This window comes from Colletotrichum abscissum (genome assembly GCF_030869225.1).
Source record: "Colletotrichum abscissum strain IMI 504890 chromosome Unknown Scaffold_100.1, whole genome shotgun sequence".
Lineage (NCBI taxonomy): Eukaryota > Fungi > Ascomycota > Sordariomycetes > Glomerellales > Glomerellaceae > Colletotrichum > Colletotrichum abscissum.
In genome coordinates, this window is record NW_026849989.1 from 25596 (window position 1) to 41306 (window position 15711).

The 15711-nt window shown below is 50.0% G+C and overlaps 7 protein-coding genes across 7 annotated transcripts; 4 read left to right on the forward strand and 3 right to left on the reverse strand.

Annotated features, from left to right (window-relative positions):
• Positions 1–100: 100 nt before the first annotated feature.
• Positions 101–529, forward strand: CABS01_16465 (bet V I allergen; the record flags this gene model as incomplete). The annotated part of the gene is made up of 1 exon (XM_060549795.1): positions 101–529. One exon carries the CDS (start codon positions 101–103, stop codon positions 527–529), a length of 429 nt encoding a protein of 142 aa, XP_060405504.1.
• Positions 530–822: 293 nt separating this feature from the next.
• CABS01_16466 (carbonic anhydrase) lies at positions 823–2027 on the reverse strand (the record flags this gene model as incomplete). The annotated part of the gene is made up of 4 exons (XM_060549796.1): positions 823–878; positions 1068–1276; positions 1338–1512; positions 1574–2027. 4 exons carry the CDS (start codon positions 2025–2027, stop codon positions 823–825), a joined length of 894 nt encoding a protein of 297 aa, XP_060405505.1.
• A 3101-nt stretch (positions 2028–5128) lies between these two features.
• Positions 5129–6649, forward strand: CABS01_16467 (uncharacterized protein; the record flags this gene model as incomplete). Its single annotated transcript, XM_060549797.1, has 1 exon — positions 5129–6649. The coding sequence occupies one exon, from the start codon at positions 5129–5131 to the stop codon at positions 6647–6649; it is 1521 nt and encodes a 506-aa protein (XP_060405506.1).
• Positions 6650–7076: 427 nt separating this feature from the next.
• On the reverse strand, positions 7077–9227 carry CABS01_16468 (alternative sulfate transporter; the record flags this gene model as incomplete). The annotated part of the gene is made up of 12 exons (XM_060549798.1): positions 7077–7348; positions 7405–7489; positions 7550–7613; positions 7676–7863; positions 7924–8124; positions 8215–8266; positions 8335–8478; positions 8541–8612; positions 8679–8746; positions 8809–8911; positions 8971–9039; positions 9106–9227. The coding sequence occupies 12 exons, from the start codon at positions 9225–9227 to the stop codon at positions 7077–7079; spliced, it is 1440 nt and encodes a 479-aa protein (XP_060405507.1).
• Positions 9228–10443: 1216 nt separating this feature from the next.
• Positions 10444–10881, forward strand: CABS01_16469 (alpha-ketoglutarate-dependent sulfonate dioxygenase; the record flags this gene model as incomplete). Its single annotated transcript, XM_060549799.1, has 1 exon — positions 10444–10881. One exon carries the CDS (start codon positions 10444–10446, stop codon positions 10879–10881), a length of 438 nt encoding a protein of 145 aa, XP_060405508.1.
• An 87-nt stretch (positions 10882–10968) lies between these two features.
• CABS01_16470 (alpha-ketoglutarate-dependent sulfonate dioxygenase) lies at positions 10969–11633 on the forward strand (the record flags this gene model as incomplete). The annotated part of the gene is made up of 3 exons (XM_060549800.1): positions 10969–11357; positions 11425–11504; positions 11566–11633. The coding sequence occupies 3 exons, from the start codon at positions 10969–10971 to the stop codon at positions 11631–11633; spliced, it is 537 nt and encodes a 178-aa protein (XP_060405509.1).
• Positions 11634–11968: 335 nt separating this feature from the next.
• CABS01_16471 (uncharacterized protein) lies at positions 11969–13501 on the reverse strand (the record flags this gene model as incomplete). The annotated part of the gene is made up of 7 exons (XM_060549801.1): positions 11969–12088; positions 12155–12446; positions 12513–12883; positions 12959–12987; positions 13106–13162; positions 13220–13265; positions 13313–13501. The coding sequence occupies 7 exons, from the start codon at positions 13499–13501 to the stop codon at positions 11969–11971; spliced, it is 1104 nt and encodes a 367-aa protein (XP_060405510.1).
• Positions 13502–15711: the final 2210 nt, after the last annotated feature.

The following is a 15711-nucleotide window of genomic DNA, read 5'->3' on the forward strand; positions in this document are numbered from 1 at the left end:
TTCCAGGGGCATATTGATCTCTTTGATCTAATCAAAGCATTGTCCCTCAAGTTAAACTCAACCTCATCTCAAATCTCCCACTGCCGACCGTTCCGGCACCATGGCACAAGACAAGACGAAGGAAGTTGTGAGAGTGATCGACGCACCAATCGCCGACATTTGGGCAATAATTGCAGCCTTTGGTTCCGAGAAGCTTTGGTTTCCCAATGTTATCAAGTCCAGTCTTGAGGGATTCGGTATTGGATCAGTTCGCACTCTGACCTTCAACAACGGCCATGTGGTTCATGAACGATTGGAGATAGCCGATCCGGAGACACACACCATCACCTACCTAATTCTTGACGGCGTCCCAAACACGACGAACCCCCGCGGAACGCTGCAATTGACAGCCGTAAGCGAGGACAAAACACAATTCAGTTGGTCTGGCGCTTCTGAATGGACGGAGCCAAGCTTTCAACCGGTTCTTGCCGGAATGTTGGAGGAGATGTTTAACGGGTGCATGGATGCTATTGAGTCCATTTTCAAGTAGCTGGGAGGACAGCCGTACATGACTTGGTTATTAAACACCTATGAATACATTAAAATATGAAGGCCTCTAGGCGACTAAGCGTATGGGACTGAAAAAGTAGGAATGCAAGCGTTTAGAAAGTTCTCCTCCAATAACTGACCATCGTACCCACTGCCCATTGTCCATTAATACACTCCTTCGTTTCAATGATGCCTAGCGTCCGACGCAGCATTCCTTACGTCAACATGTGGATTGTTAACTTTTGAGCCAAGTTCTCTACTTTTCTGCAGGGTGCTAATCATTGTTCAATTGGCCTAATTCCTGCGCCCGCCCTTTTTGCCCTTCTTGCACGGACTTTCGTCCACGGGATCTGCGACTGAACCCAAGTTTAGCGACTTTCATGTCTCACTTGGCAGAGCTTGTTATAAGAGCATCGTTTCCAAACCTCAAAAGCTTGGCAGCTTCGTTGGTCGAGTTTTCGTCATGATAATAGCTCCCACTGATAATAACAAAAAAGTATGTTCAATTGCAAAGATCATCTAGTAAATCTAGTTCGTACCTTGACCACTCTCGATAATCTTCTTGAGGCTCTCATATGCATTCTCCAACAAGTTCATTTCACCGGGGCTGTTCTGGGTATAGCGGGCGTTGTACTTCATGATGCTCTTCGTCTTCAGGTAGGTCGCAATGTCGAGGGGAATTGGGCTTCCAACAACGTTCCACGCAATGGACTCGGTGCAAGGAGGGGTTGTGAGAGAGCCTGTGTATCTTTGGCACAAGTTAGACTGAAGCTCGAGGAAGCTTTTAAGGATTGGTAGATGGAACATACTGGTAGATGGTGTTCTTTGAGATATGCTGAGCCAGGCTGGTAAAGTCCAGAGGTCCAGTTGCAGCGTGTGATCCGAACTCGGTGACCTTGTCAACGTTCTTGAAGACGGCGGCCAGGAGGGGGTCCGACTTCTCGGCGACCTCGATAGGAAAGCCAACGACAGCGAGAGAGGATCCTGAGTGACAATTAGCAATGTCCGAGGGGATTGCGAGGAGTCAAACATGGCGAGAACATACCGTTTCCTATCTCGGCTTCCCAAACGAAGTGAACCTCGAGGGGGAAGTGCTCGCCGTTGATACGGTGCTCACTAGGGGTGTGGAAGTGGAATTGACGCAAGTTGAAGGTCTTGCCGCCATTCTTCATGGTGCCGTTTGCGCGGACCTCCAGGAATCCAGAGAGATTCTCGAGTTCACCTCCCTCGGGGTGCTGGTCCGGGCTGAAGGTGATGGTAGAGCCTTTGATCTGCTTGGTGTTTGACTGTTGAACGTTGATGGGAGACTGGCTTCTTCCCAGAGCACAGGCAGAGTTGTTGGAGCTGATGGAGTGCCAGTTGAGGGGGCCATTCAGACCATCGAATCCGAAAGTACCATCTGCTCTTTTGAAAAGCTGATCCTTCTTGAAAAGGCTGGTTCCATGGTGGCAAAAGGCGGCGACCGCAGGAATGAGGGAGAGTAGAGTGGCAGACTTCATGATGAGAATGGAGATTGTTCAGAACGAGCGATTGTATGGTAGAATACTAAAAGAGTGACTGGTTCTCAGTGAGAATGAGGTGAGATGTGAGTGACTCTTTGAAACATCAGATTAGACAGCGGCAGATCTAAAGGTAAATATACACCAGCACTGCAGAGTGGTAGTTAATCGTAAGGAGCGGGAAGCTATGACAATGAGATGCGATATTAATTTCATGGAGCCATGATGGCACCAATCTGCGTAGAAAGCAACGTCTTGGCAGGTTTACCTGGTCAAGCTGCAAGAAACCCAAGCCCCTTTGAGATCTGGCAGGCTTCTGCCAGCAACCTGCTCGAGGATGGAAAGGGCGGACCTCTTTGCGAACACGTGCTTGGCAATGATCAATCGCGGACGGAACCAGGGGGGATACTGGCAGGGATAAGAGTCAGGACATGGGAAACACATCACGAGAACGGAAGGAGGCCCTCTCCACGCCCGGATGAAGTCAGGTCCAGGAAGCACCGCGAACGCTGCTGCGAAGACAACTGGAGAAGGACGCCGAAAGATTGGCCGGAATAGGTTGTCATCAAAAAGTCAAACTGGCGAGCGCTTGGCGCAAGGCGTCGCAATGCTAGTGGAGGTAGGTATTACGGCGTTATCCCGCGTGAACACCACATCCCGCGATATTGAGTAGACACGTTAGTCTTGGCCAAATAGTAGATGGTGAAGCTTGGCCAAGACGAAGAGTGATGAGAGGATCCTCCAAGGGCTCCAGTTCAACAATGCTAGAGACCCAGCTTTGGCGTCGAACGCAGAATGTCGAGGAGACCCATTCGGCGCCGACGCATGTCCGTGAGCGGCTGACTCGCCTTGATATTAGTGGCCACATGTTCATTAACCTCTGTCAGCCATGTTCAAGAATAGCCGCCGCTCGCTGGGGTAGGCTCAGGCAAGTGTTCCTTAGTGATGAAATCGTCCGAACTCGCTACAGCGGACTTGCGAACACCGCACATGGCAGAGAAGGAGTAGGGCGGAGAAGATGGGACTGGAATTCGGAAGATGTGAAGAGCACGAGCAGCTGCCAGCCCGTGACAGTGGTGGGGTTACTAGTTAGGACCGTTGGTGATGCGACGACGCTGACGCCAAGGATTGGGGACAGGGCTCCGGGGTTCCCAGAGCGCGCGCCTTACTCGGTGCGGCAAATGTAGAGAGGCCCATCGTGAGTTGAGGTGAGGGCTAAGCGGTCGGCGTAGACGCATGTAAAATGCGCTCTGCCTGGTTGATGCTGGTCAAGATAAAGTTTAGGGCCCAGAAGAACTATGCGCCTGGGTCATTATGGCTCTTTTGATTGGAGCCTACGTCGCCAGAGATGAACCCGCAGGTCGGTCTCTGGCGAGCCAAGAGTCTCCAAGACTGAAGGGGGAGGGGCTCGCTCGTGGACGTGCATCTTTGGCACACAGCCACGTTGCCTTGCGACCTTACTCCTGTGTACTGTGTAGGCAGTGTTGGATGGCCACTGCACCACGCCGTAAGGTAGACTATAGCATATTGGGCCTTAGCATACCGGTGTCCTGGTTCGGCAAACGTAGGCGAGGACTGAAACTAGCCTTGCCCGCCATGTGTACGGAGTACAGCGTAGGTATCCGTATGGAGAACCTACGGTCCTGTGCTTGAGCCTGGAGCCCAAGACGATGATATTAAATGTTGCCAAGGCCATCGCAAGCCATCTTGGCCCATCTCAACAGCCACGAATGCTTTGTCTTGGCAAATATATAGCTGCGGCGTTTTCTCGATGGCCCAAGAAAAGTCCAAGACTTACCCAAGACCTCCCAAGACCCGGGGCCATAACCGACATTCTTCATCGGGCATGGCGGCGCCGTTTCTCCGTGGGTTGGAGCGGGCGTACCGACACCTTGGAACAGGAACCGGGCGGCACATCTGAGCACTGACATGCGCCAGCGGCATGTGTCTCACTCTCGAATAGCAACGCCTGGGAACCGCCTGGGATTCTCGTATCCGCCCATTGGTTCGTTGTTGGATCCTGGCCATCCCCTGATGCTTGCGGGTACCTTCACACGAGACGAAACTGACTGCTTGCGGCTGTGTAGGCATTTGTATGTACGTGGTAAAGACGATGTGAAGCAGAGTAGGTAGCCCAAATTATCAATCAAGATCTCACTGGCTCCTGATGCGCACGGCTTATCTCTTAGATCAGAAGAAAGAAGAGCAAGCGATCCTTGGGTTAGGAAGAAACTTTCATCTATTCCGTCATCAGCCAAGGCTTGCGAAAGACAACATGCAAATACCTTCGCGAAGTAAAGTAGCTAAGGTACGCTTCATCCCAAGGTCTGGGAATACTTGACAATGGCTTTACAGACTTACTTTCAGCGTGCACTAATTGTAATACTCGACTAGTCTCATCCTCGTTCATCCCAACAATCCATCAATCCATCAGCAGCTCCCCCGCTACTTACAGTACCTTACCTTACATACTATGTACACTATGTACACTACGTAGTACAGTCCCAGAGTCTCAGAGTGCAAAGTCGAGAGAAAATAGCCTGCCCAGTGCAGCTTGCCGAGATCCCTAGCGTGCAATAACGTTTATGTCTTGGCACACTAAATTCAGGACTGCGGCACTGCGACAGATGAGGGCCGCCACGTAATTGGTTGCATTGATCGGGCCTTGACTCCAAGGTTTCCGTGCAGGACTCCAGGCGGACCAGGCCCCAAGCCCAGGGGACAGCGGGCGGCGGGTGGACCTTCTGAAATCTAGAATTCTGGAGAGAAAAACATTATTCCAATTTTCAATCTCCTCCCACATCTTGGCTTGGCGGCGCGGGTTCCTTCCACTTGGAAATAGGTCAGGAGGGCATTCGTAATCCAGAAACACCTCAACGCTTCCCATCAGTCATCCAAGCTGTTTAAAGAGAACAACACAGCTCAGCGGGTTGCAGGCTTGGACTAGCCCAGTCGGCCAAGCCCGAATCCTCGCTCATCCTTTCAACTTCAACAACACAACATACCAGACCCGTCCTTGGCAAAACTCTCACATTCACACAAACGGATACGGATATACACACTCACACACATTCTCATACCTATTTCCGCCCTGGTTATCCATGTCGCTCTCCCTGTCTCCTCTGCTCGACGCACTACCGACGGACTTTGTACCCGAGTCAAGCGGACTTGTCCACCCCCGCCCAACTGTCACTGCCTCGCCTGCGTCGTCCATCTGGAGAGATCTCCCCGAGGCTGTATTTCGCCAACACGTCGTTGCGTTGGAGAAGCTGACCAACGCTGTTCCTGTCGACGCCAAATCCTTCCCGCTACCATCCCAACTGACGGCTTCTTCTGACGGGTTCGCGGGAGCTCGTGCTAAAGTGCTTGCAGATGGCTCTTCAGAGGCCATTGTGACGGATGTCCATTACCGAGAGTCCGCGGAGCAACTCAGAAATCCTCGTCCCCGCCTGTTGACAATTGCCACGGAACAACGCCTGGCAGACGATATTGCCTACCTTGTCGCCGTTGGAGAAGGAGCGCAGTCCGTTGCTGCTGCCACTGTCCAGGAAAGTCGCATAAAAGTCGACGTTGCAACAGGAGGCCTCGATGGAGGCCCCAATCAAGATCAACAAGCGCTCCCAGCAGCAAGTCTCAAAGTCACCATCGCCTCCGCAGATGCGATCGAGCCCAACTCCCAGGCTTTCCTACGCTCTGTTTTCCAGATACTCTCTGCCCCGCCGCTTGCCAAGCCCTTACATAGCCTCTTGGACCTGGTCATCCGGCATCATCAAGCTCGCCTTCTCAACCGTCTTCGATCCGCTAAGTGGAAGAAGCCAACCTATCTCTCCCGTACTCACAAGAAACCCCTGTATGCCGACTTCGCCAACCTCATCCACCGTGCACAGTTCCTTTACTCCAAAAGAGAATCAACCGCGCGGGCTGAGCTAGAAAGCCAACTCTCGGAGATGGCCGCCCTGCTCGAAGCTTTTGAGACGGAATCAGACGACCACGAGAAGCTAGTCGAAATCGCTAAGTCTAGCTACCAGCTTTGCGCGTCACCCCTGATCGCAAATTATCTCGAACGCTTACAAGCCATCAGGGCAACAGCGCAAATTCAGGCTTGTCTCAAAACCTTGCGTCAGCTTGAAAAGATCGCAGCCTACTATCGCATATGTCAAACTCTGACTGATTTGTCCCACACACGTCCAATAGTCTTCAACAGCGCTAAGCTCGTTTTCTTACCTCCTTACGAGGCAGTGCCTCTAACTCTCGCCTACCAGCCGTGGGCAAAATCTACCCACGTGCATGCAGAAGTCATTCTGTCTGTACATCATGACTTGGAGAAATCTGACAGTCCTTGGCACAAGCCAAGATGTCTAGGCGCCTCCAAGTACTTTTGCTACCTCTGCTTCTTGTTCATCCGACATCATGGGACCTATTTTGCGGCCAATACGCACGGGGCTTGCTACGACCAATGGACTATCCCAGACCTTGCGGACTATCCTCAGCCCCTCGCAGACCACTACAGGAAAGTTGTGCGAGCAATGGATGAGGAAGTTCAACATCAAACGCATGGCGCGACATGGAGACCGGAGCCGATGACGAGCCGGGAGAACTTGATAGGACTAATAGACGGATAGATTTGATAACATGAGTTCTGCCCGGGCCTAATCTGATCCAAAGTGTTCCAGGTCAGACTTTTGCCCAGACTAGTCCCACTACGCGTGTTTGCAAGTCATGACTCTGCCGTTTACGTCGATTGTTTCGATGACACAGCGCCCGCTTGAGGTAGCCACGATTCAGGCACGCTCGAGCCCCGGTCCACCCAATGGATTTCTGCTGGCTGATCTCTGCAAAGGCAGTGCCCCTCGATTCGAAATCGAGCGTGTGAACTCCGCAATAGCGAACTGGCGCCCGTTATCTACAAATGCCTGTGGGAAAGTCAGGCTTGCCATTGGCATTGACGAATTACCTACGCAATATCCATCATTCACTGACCACGCCCCTGAGCCCCTTCTTACTCAGAAGTCGAAACCATGCCACCCCACTCTCTCGCCAGCATACCCATTAATACTGATAAGAGAGCCCTGTCCGATTCAGCTTGCGCTTATTGAGAATATAGTACTGGACATTGGCCCAAATACCACAAGCCGCAGCGGCAGTAGTAAGGCCTGTTATAACTGTCCATCCATTGCGATACTTCGGTGCATCCTCTTCTCTGAACAGCTGCTTACCAACAATACCTGAACAGTTGGCAGCCATAATGAGGATGGCCATGGTGATAGAACGTTCACCGGCGGACTCAGCGTTAGCCGAGACCCAAGCGCCATTGACAGGATCTGCAGTGTGCGTCAGTTACGTGATTCGCCATTTAAAGACGGGAATTTGAACCTACGCCAAGGAAACGAGAATGCCGTTGACAGAGTCAACATGGCAAATCTCGCGTCGCGGCCGGCATCTATGAGCAGATAGTTGCCAAGCTGTGTATTATTAGCTGGGAGCTTCGCCAAGAAGAAGCACACGATAAAACATCAACTAACATTGAAGCCCCAGAATATGAATAAGCCTAGGAACACCCATGGACCACGGACTCTCGTTTTATCGCTGCGAAAATCAGTCATTCTGTTTTGTTTTGATGGTGATCACCTTGGCACAGAAGCGCTTACGCAGCAAACCCCCATAAGAGGTTGATTGGAATCAAGAGCCAAGCACCGACTGAAACCATGGCATTGGACTCCAATCTCTCAAACCCCATCGAGTTCACAAGAGAGGGCGCATAGGATGACAAAGTAGAAGATGGTGCCAGGGCAGCAATAGTGAAGATAACATGGGGAATGAGTCTCCAGTTCGTCAACTAACTCCACGTGAGCGAAAAGTCGGTGACGCCTGTGGTATTAAGGAGTCCAACACGTACCGCTGATCTCAGCTCTGACCAGCTAACCGAGCGCTTCGACTGAGCCTTGGACGGGTCATCGATCATGACTCTCTTATACAAGATCTCTGCTTCCCGTTCTGAGAAATAGCGAAAGCCGAGTATGGATACTGGGTTGTTGACTTGGTTAGGAAAGCAAGCGAAAAAGGCGATACCGACCAAAATTGTGAAAATTCCCTCGAGCTAGCACTCAGTCGTTAGTCTTTCTCCAAATTCCCCTCTTTGTTACCGACCAAGGTAGCATCTTTCCCCTGTAGGCCAAACTCAACTTACGAGAAAGAGCCACTGCCATCCAGCAAGTCCAGCAATGCCTCTCATGTGCAAGCTTAGGGTGCAGACTTTATCAGCTCTTGCTCGAGATCGACGAGAACTCATTGTTTGTGATCGACTTACATCCCGTACGCTATGAGGCCAGAGCATGCGGCAGCTAACATGTTGCCAATGAAGAACCACGAGAACCTTTTGCTCGTCTCATCTCTCTTGTACCAGCGCGTCATCGTGAAAAGAGCTGCAGGAATGAACCCTGCCTCGCAAAGGCTACGAGTATGAATTGTCAGTTTCTTCAGATGATACTTCTTAATGAAGCTATCCGGGCTTACCCAAGGAGGATTCGAGTCACCATGTAAGCACCCAGCCCTTTTTGAAATGCTTGAAAAGTCGCAACCAATCCCCTGTCCACTTGTTAGTATCACTGAAAGGCTATTTCAGTCTTCCTACAAAAGCTGAGGAAGTGTTACCAGGCCACGATCTGTCCTCCAATCCAGAGCGTTGGTCCAATACGGTAAAGAACTAGGTTGCTCGGTATCTACGGGTCATATCAGCTGAATGCCTGAGATAATATACGATGTTCCAGTTCCATCTACTGACTTCCAGAACCACGATGCCTGCAGATAACAACTGTTGGCCAACATTGAATTGGTTCTGTGTGATACCAACATCTTTGAGGAAATAGTCCGTCAAGGCATTGCCACTGCGTTTGGTCAGACATTATTACAATTTAGGTTGATTATGCTTAGGTAGTCTCCGTACATGTTGCCACGGTCGAGCTGTAGAGCAAAGAAAGCGAGGATCAACAGCGGCATGATAATCAAATCAATTCTGTGAGTCTCACAATTAGCTTCAATTATCTGGAGCCAAAGAGCGTATGACTATTGACAAACTTACTTTCGCACCAATTGTCGTTCTTCCTCCGGGCTCCAGTCAATATTGGGATTTTCGCCATCACTCTGACTTTCTGGGCTCTTGACCACCATCTTGACTTGCTTTTCGTCTATTGTGGCTACCATTGTGAAGAGCTGAGAGAATGTGGTAGGCCGTGTTGGTTTCGCAGACGTCGACTCGAAAGCAAAGCGTCGAAGGAGAAACTCAACATGGCAACTTGAACCTTTGTATATTCTCGAACAACTACGGATACTCGGCAATGCCAAAAGGCATTATCGAAAGAAAAAATTGTACCCTGCCCCTCATTGATCCCGGCTTACCTGTTCAGGTCTCGTCTTGCTGTTCCGCGTCCCACATAATTATGTTGCAGCTGTTAAACTCGGACTTCTTGCTCTGACGGAACAGAATGTTGTCATGAACGCAGCATTTCCGTGGAGAACTGAATAAATACCACGCTTCGCAGAGCCAATCTGTCGGTTCGTATTCAAGTTGCCACATGTCTTCTGGGCCGACACTCGGCCGTCTGCCGTCTCGACGTATGGGATGACCCACTCTCGTTGATGCCATCGTCTGGATTGCTCACGCCATCGACGGTGACCCCTTAGAATGCTCCAAACTCACATTTAAGCATCCACCCTCTTCGCAGCTAGGCTTAGGTAAGATACTGACGCAATCGGCTCTCGGGATTGCGAGTGTCCTTGGTGCCAATCGGACGGTCAATTTACTCGGGAGCGGCCGACTTTCCAACTATCACGGCATGCGCATTGCCACCGCGCCCCAGAGCGCGTCGGCCGTGTTCCGACACAGGTGCCTTACCTTAGAAAGTCGCTGTCTCCATATCAAGCGGTCTCTTGAAATGGCTATACATCTTTCTATACAAGCTCAATTTGCCGATGAAATTCCCAAAAGCGAGGAAGTCTCCTTAGATGAATGGGCCGCCTTTCTTTTGGTCGGACTCTTAGACATAGGAAATTTGCTGTTAAATATTGAGAGCACCAACCACTTTTTCCAGGCACTTTCGGACTGCAGGAACATGCAGTCATAGAAATGTCTAGTTCGCAACTTAGAAAGCGCGGAAGAATACCAACCTATATGTCATTTTAGTGTATGACACCTTTTTGTCGCCCGCAAATCAGGAGAAAGACTGACGCGTCTCATTTCGAGGTCAGATCGCGCAATATTCAGATGTTGACTTGCTTGGTAGCACAGAATGAGGGGAGATTGAAATGTTGTTCTCGTAGTTGAAGTAGCGAGGCCTTGTGCTTCAATCAATATATCTCTCGGACACGACATCCAGCTAATTTCAGTTTCAGTCTTCTTTCAGGGACATATGAATTCACTATGTCGAATTTAGAGTCCAGACAGCATGTCTCCCCAGACTCAGGCTTCCCGATCTGCTTGCATCCGCACTTCCATCCCAAGATAAGAGATCATGTACCTCCTGAGCCAGTTCGAGAGGAGAAATTTCCGGAGAAGGATAGGGCATCCTTCGCCGATCCTGAGAAGAAAGCCCTCCTCTCAGCTGCGAAGAGGTTTGATTTGACAGAGTCAATCGGCACAGTATTGGAAAGTGTGCAGTTATCACAGCTCTCTACACAACAACTGGACGAACTTGCACTTCTTGTTACTGAGCGCGGGGTTGTCTTCTTTCGGAGCCAGGACCTGACAACTGATGGTCAGGTTAAACTCTTTGAGCATTACGGCGCTCTCGACCGTCATCCCGCTCAGAAGGATTTGAAGTACGTTGTTATCAAGGGCAGCCGCGAGGATCACCGTTAAATACTCAAGTACACCCCTTGGCCCTCTGGCGACTTCCACGCCGACACATCCTTTGAGATCAACCCTCCATCCTACTCCTTGTTGCGTATGGAGGAGCACCCCGACGTCGGCGGTGACACTGCCTGGGTCTCCCAATGTGGACTTTATGACGCTCTCAGCGACGCCATGAAAAAGTTCGTTGACGGACTGCACGCAGTACACACCTCACGGCTACAATACGACACAATCTTGGACCTGTGGGGTACTGGTCCAAACCGGCCTCCCATCGATTCACACCATCCGGCTGTTAGGACCCATCCAGTCTCCGGTCTCAAGGCGCTGAATGTCAATCCAGGCTTTGTAACCGCCTTCGCTGAGCTCAAGAAGTACGAGTCTGACAAACTTTTGGACTTTTTCTCGTACCACATCCACTCTGCCGACGATCATGCTGTTCGGTGGAAGTGGGAAGTGGGCAGCGTGGCCATGTGGGATAATAGGTGAGTTGGACATAACCAATTCATGTCCTCGTCAACGTTTTCTTTGTCCTGAACTCACCCTGCTTAGATGTACAATTCATCGTGTTATCCCGGGGACTTACGATGAACCGCGTAAGGGTATTAGAACAACCGTATTTGGTGAGAAGCGTAAGTTTTGTCATCGCACTCTGATTTCTTCGTAATTCCATAAGTCTAATGGCACAATTAGCCTACTTCGACGTGAGCAGCGAAAGTAGACAAGAGCGGGTATCAAGATTAAGCACTCAGCCAAGCTGAGGCTTGGTGTAGAGGGCTCAAGAAAGGCCCGTGAGAGCAGACATGCACACGCGATTACATTAGCCAAAGCTCGGAGACACGATGGTATTTCAACTCTCCACCCTCCTTTACTTATCGGCAATCTGAATTCAGTCGAATTCGAACTCTTCTTTCAGTGATTCTAGTATAAGCAATGGACCTGCTCCTTGAAGTCCGTCTTGCGCAAAATACATCATCTATCATCGGCACAATTCCAACTTGGATATCCTCATGATTCTCGCCCTCAATCCAGCACCCAGATCTGGCCCAGTGTAGTACTCAACCAGGCCTTCTCCGGCCCTTCTTTTGTCTCTTCTTCATTCCCGTGTAATCTTCCAGTTGGTATGTACGTGTATCGCAGTACTGGTTTGCTCTCTGGTCAGTTTTCGTTGGGAATCGCCATCGTCATTGCTGCCCGTCTCGTGCTCCTTGTCATTCTTGAGAAGTCAGTAAATCTCTCCCAGCACCTTATAAGCGGCTTTTTGGAAAAATTGACAACTAACCAGTTCTATCCATGCTGTGGACTGACCAGGATTGGGTTGCACCTTGATCTGCCCACTCCGCGATCCCTTGTTGAATGCGCTTTGGCTATTGGAGTTTTCGAGCGAGGAGGACTTGTACTTGGCTCTCCATCTGAGGTAGAAGGGGCGAAGCATAGGAATATTGATGCAAAGACCGGCAAGCATGAGCTCAACCGTGCAGAGCATGAATGTAGTCAAGGAAGTGCCAGTCAAATTGCCAATAAGATCGATGACGTAGATCTGCCAGAATCGAACGATGCCAATCACACAGCATCTTCGCTACGTCAGTTCAACGAGCCATCGATAGCAGTATTGATAGGGGTCAGGTGGATTGACTCACGCTAAGCCGAGAGCGAAGCAGGCAATGACAGCAAGCTTTTCGGTTTTCCGCATTTGTAATTGCCAGACAGTCCAGATAGGTAGAATCACAATGAACAGGTCGGTGATAACGTTTGTCATGATAATGCACTTGAGTACCAGGATCTGGTCCATGCAGTGACCGATTCGCTGTACTGTCCATTGTTGGGAAATCGGATCACAGAGGAAGATGAAGACAAAGGTGAAGACCAAAGCCCATGCAATGACAACGCTGCCAATAAAGAAGATCCACCACTTGAGTTGAACAGAAAAGGCTCTATGATAGAACCAGAGCTGACTGAGCTTCAAGGACGCCAGTGCCCATAGGTAGATAAGCGTGAAAGCAAAAGTCGTCTAGCACACTTTTAATCAGGCATTGTTCGTAAAATGGAGAGTTTGGGAGAAAGTTCCTTTGCCGAAGTAGATTACCTTCAAGATAAACTGCATGTTATTGAGCACTGTCCAACATGGTCAGCGCCTGAACATTCAAAGTGACGATCGCAAGTCCAATAACACCTTCTGGGTTGTTGACTACTTCTTCAATGGCACACCAGTCGCCTTAGAGCATTCACTTACATTTTGGATACACGTCAGAGTCAGGGTCGAAGTTGTATCCAACACCAGACGTAAAAACTATGGTCTCAGTCAGCATCCCATGCTTCCAAACTGGAAAGCCATGCCATTATATACCTGCTGCATTCATGCCTATTGTACTGCCTGATAGAAGCTGTGATTTCTATTAGACAAAGTACGAGACGCAATCATCTATCAGTCGTAACTCACGCAAGCAGCCAAAGCCAAGATATCATCTCCGCCAACGCCAATTCCACGATATCTGCCCCAGAGTCGAGCAAACACTACCGCTGCAAAAACTGCCCATAGAAAGCAGATAGCTATGAGCGAGTCTCTTGCGCTAGTCGTCATCGGGATATACATGGGTGGCGGCGACGCCAGCGTCGCTGGTGTAGCCATCGAGGACAGTATTCGATCGGGGTTTCGGTTTCAACGAGTCGATTAACGGGACATGCGTGATGATTGTGAGCCAAGTTCCGCAGAGTACTTTATAAATGGGAAGCATGGACAACAGATACACTAGAAGGAGATATATTGACGTAGAGTGGTAGTTCTAGCTCATGGGGTCGCAGTAGTTAAAGTTATGACGCTCAGCCAGTCATACTCGGCGATATTTTGTGGCCCTAGCTAGGTTGAATTTGATCATTAATTTCAGCGCTCTGTAGTAGGCAAATCTGGATGAAGATCTCCGGCTTTTCGATTTAGCTGAAGCCGGGAGACATGTTTTCGGTTGCCGAGCTTTAGAGCCCTGGCTCCGGGTGCACCATCTGGTGTCACCAGAACTTTGCCTCGTCCTCCTGTGGACCACCGTTCCCAGGGTTTGCCAAGCCGTGACTCGCGGAGACCCATTACTGATTCTGAAATATGACTGCACTGAAGTTGAAGTAGTGGTTTCCGTTTCTGGGTACTCATTAACCATGACGCTCCGCAAGTCGTGGGACTTTCTGTGCCGGCACTTAGGAGGCGCTCACGGCATAAACTCAACTGACAAGGATTTGACGAAATACGAAGTTCCTCATCTCCTTCTTCTCTTACATGCGTGTGAGGATTGGCGGCTAAAATAGAGGCATAGAGAAGCGGGAACGAAAGAGTGATACTTTGGAATTCGATCAGGGATACTGCTCCTCTGAACTTTCGGGTGGTAATGTCTCGCTTGCATTCTTGATGAATTTCAGGAGGTATATGGAGTACGTACAGATGAATACTCCTTCAAGCCTGTTGATTCTCTGAGCTCCTGGAGCTCGCCGTTTCCCAACCATGGGTAACAAAAATCACGAATGCTTGGCATCCGCTGACCCCTGTATTCTCAATCCTGCAGCGTCTCTCTTCGGTTTTGGCTCTTATCTGTCGCGACTCGCCGGTGACCATGGACTCGCTCCGCTCAGTCTCGCCAGAACGTCAAAAGTTCATGTTCATAACCAAGTTGTGTTATAGTCGGATTGGGCAAAGAGAAGCGGGCTGGGATTAGCACGAGGCCGCTCAATAGGGTGCTCACAAATGACTACGTGTCCGGAAAAATGTTCCAAGCAGTCGATCTTCTCCTCAAATCGAAGTGAAAATCTTCGGTACTCGAATGAAGGTTCACAGATCATTTCTAATGAAGAATCACATCTCGGCAGTCAGGGCCTGCACACGATCAGTTTTCCGAAGGGAGGCTGTCTTAGACTTGAACACATGCTGAAGCAGTGATGCTTGATAGCCATGTTTCGCTAATCAGAAGTAGTGAGATGGCAAGCATTCAGTCACTCAGTGTAGAAATTTTTATCACTTGACGAATCGATCATCGTGCGGGAACCATGACTCTCCATCATGGACAAGATCCATCCATCAGACTCGAGTTTGCCATCAACTTGGAGCAGGCGTCTCTTGATCGCGGGGGCTTTGAGTGAGTGTTTCCCGGTGTTTTTCATCGTAGAAATATCCTCTCAGGCTTGAACACATAATAAAACGGTCCATATGCGGGTGTCCCCAAGTTTTTTTTGACAAACATCGCCTGTTCATATTCAGCGAGAGAAAAATGCTGACCCCGACTGGATGGTGAACCAAGTGTCACAAAGTTCCTAAAGTGGAGAGGTAGTGGATGTGTCTCCATTATCTACCCCCGGTTCGTTCCATTAGGGCTCCCTGTGCGCTTGAAGATCTTCGAAAGATTCGTCTTAGTGCCGTGTGCTGGTCACGTTGCATTCAGGCGGTATCTCTGTGCGTCCCATGGTGATGTCCTGGGCTCCTGACAACCCTGAGTCCTGGCAAGCGTATCTTCAAGGATAGAGCTGTACTCCGTCGCGCGACCGCGAATCACGTTTTCTTCCTCCCACGACTGGAGGGTGAAGGATCTAGATCATGTCGTCTCCATCAAGACTAATGTAAGGTATACGGGAATGATCTTGCTTACGATCACTCTTCTTCCCTAATGCCACTAAGAGCCCCGGTTCAGAGTGTGTCGCCTGCTGCACTTCGAGGGGCTGGCCTAGTCACGGTATCCGTATCCCATCGGGTGCGGATGGACAGCACTTTCGCCAAGACCACGAAATACCCACTTTTACCCATTTTTTCCCCGCGTTGAAAGGGGTACTTGACGATACGTCACTTATCCCTCTGTTCTTTTGCCT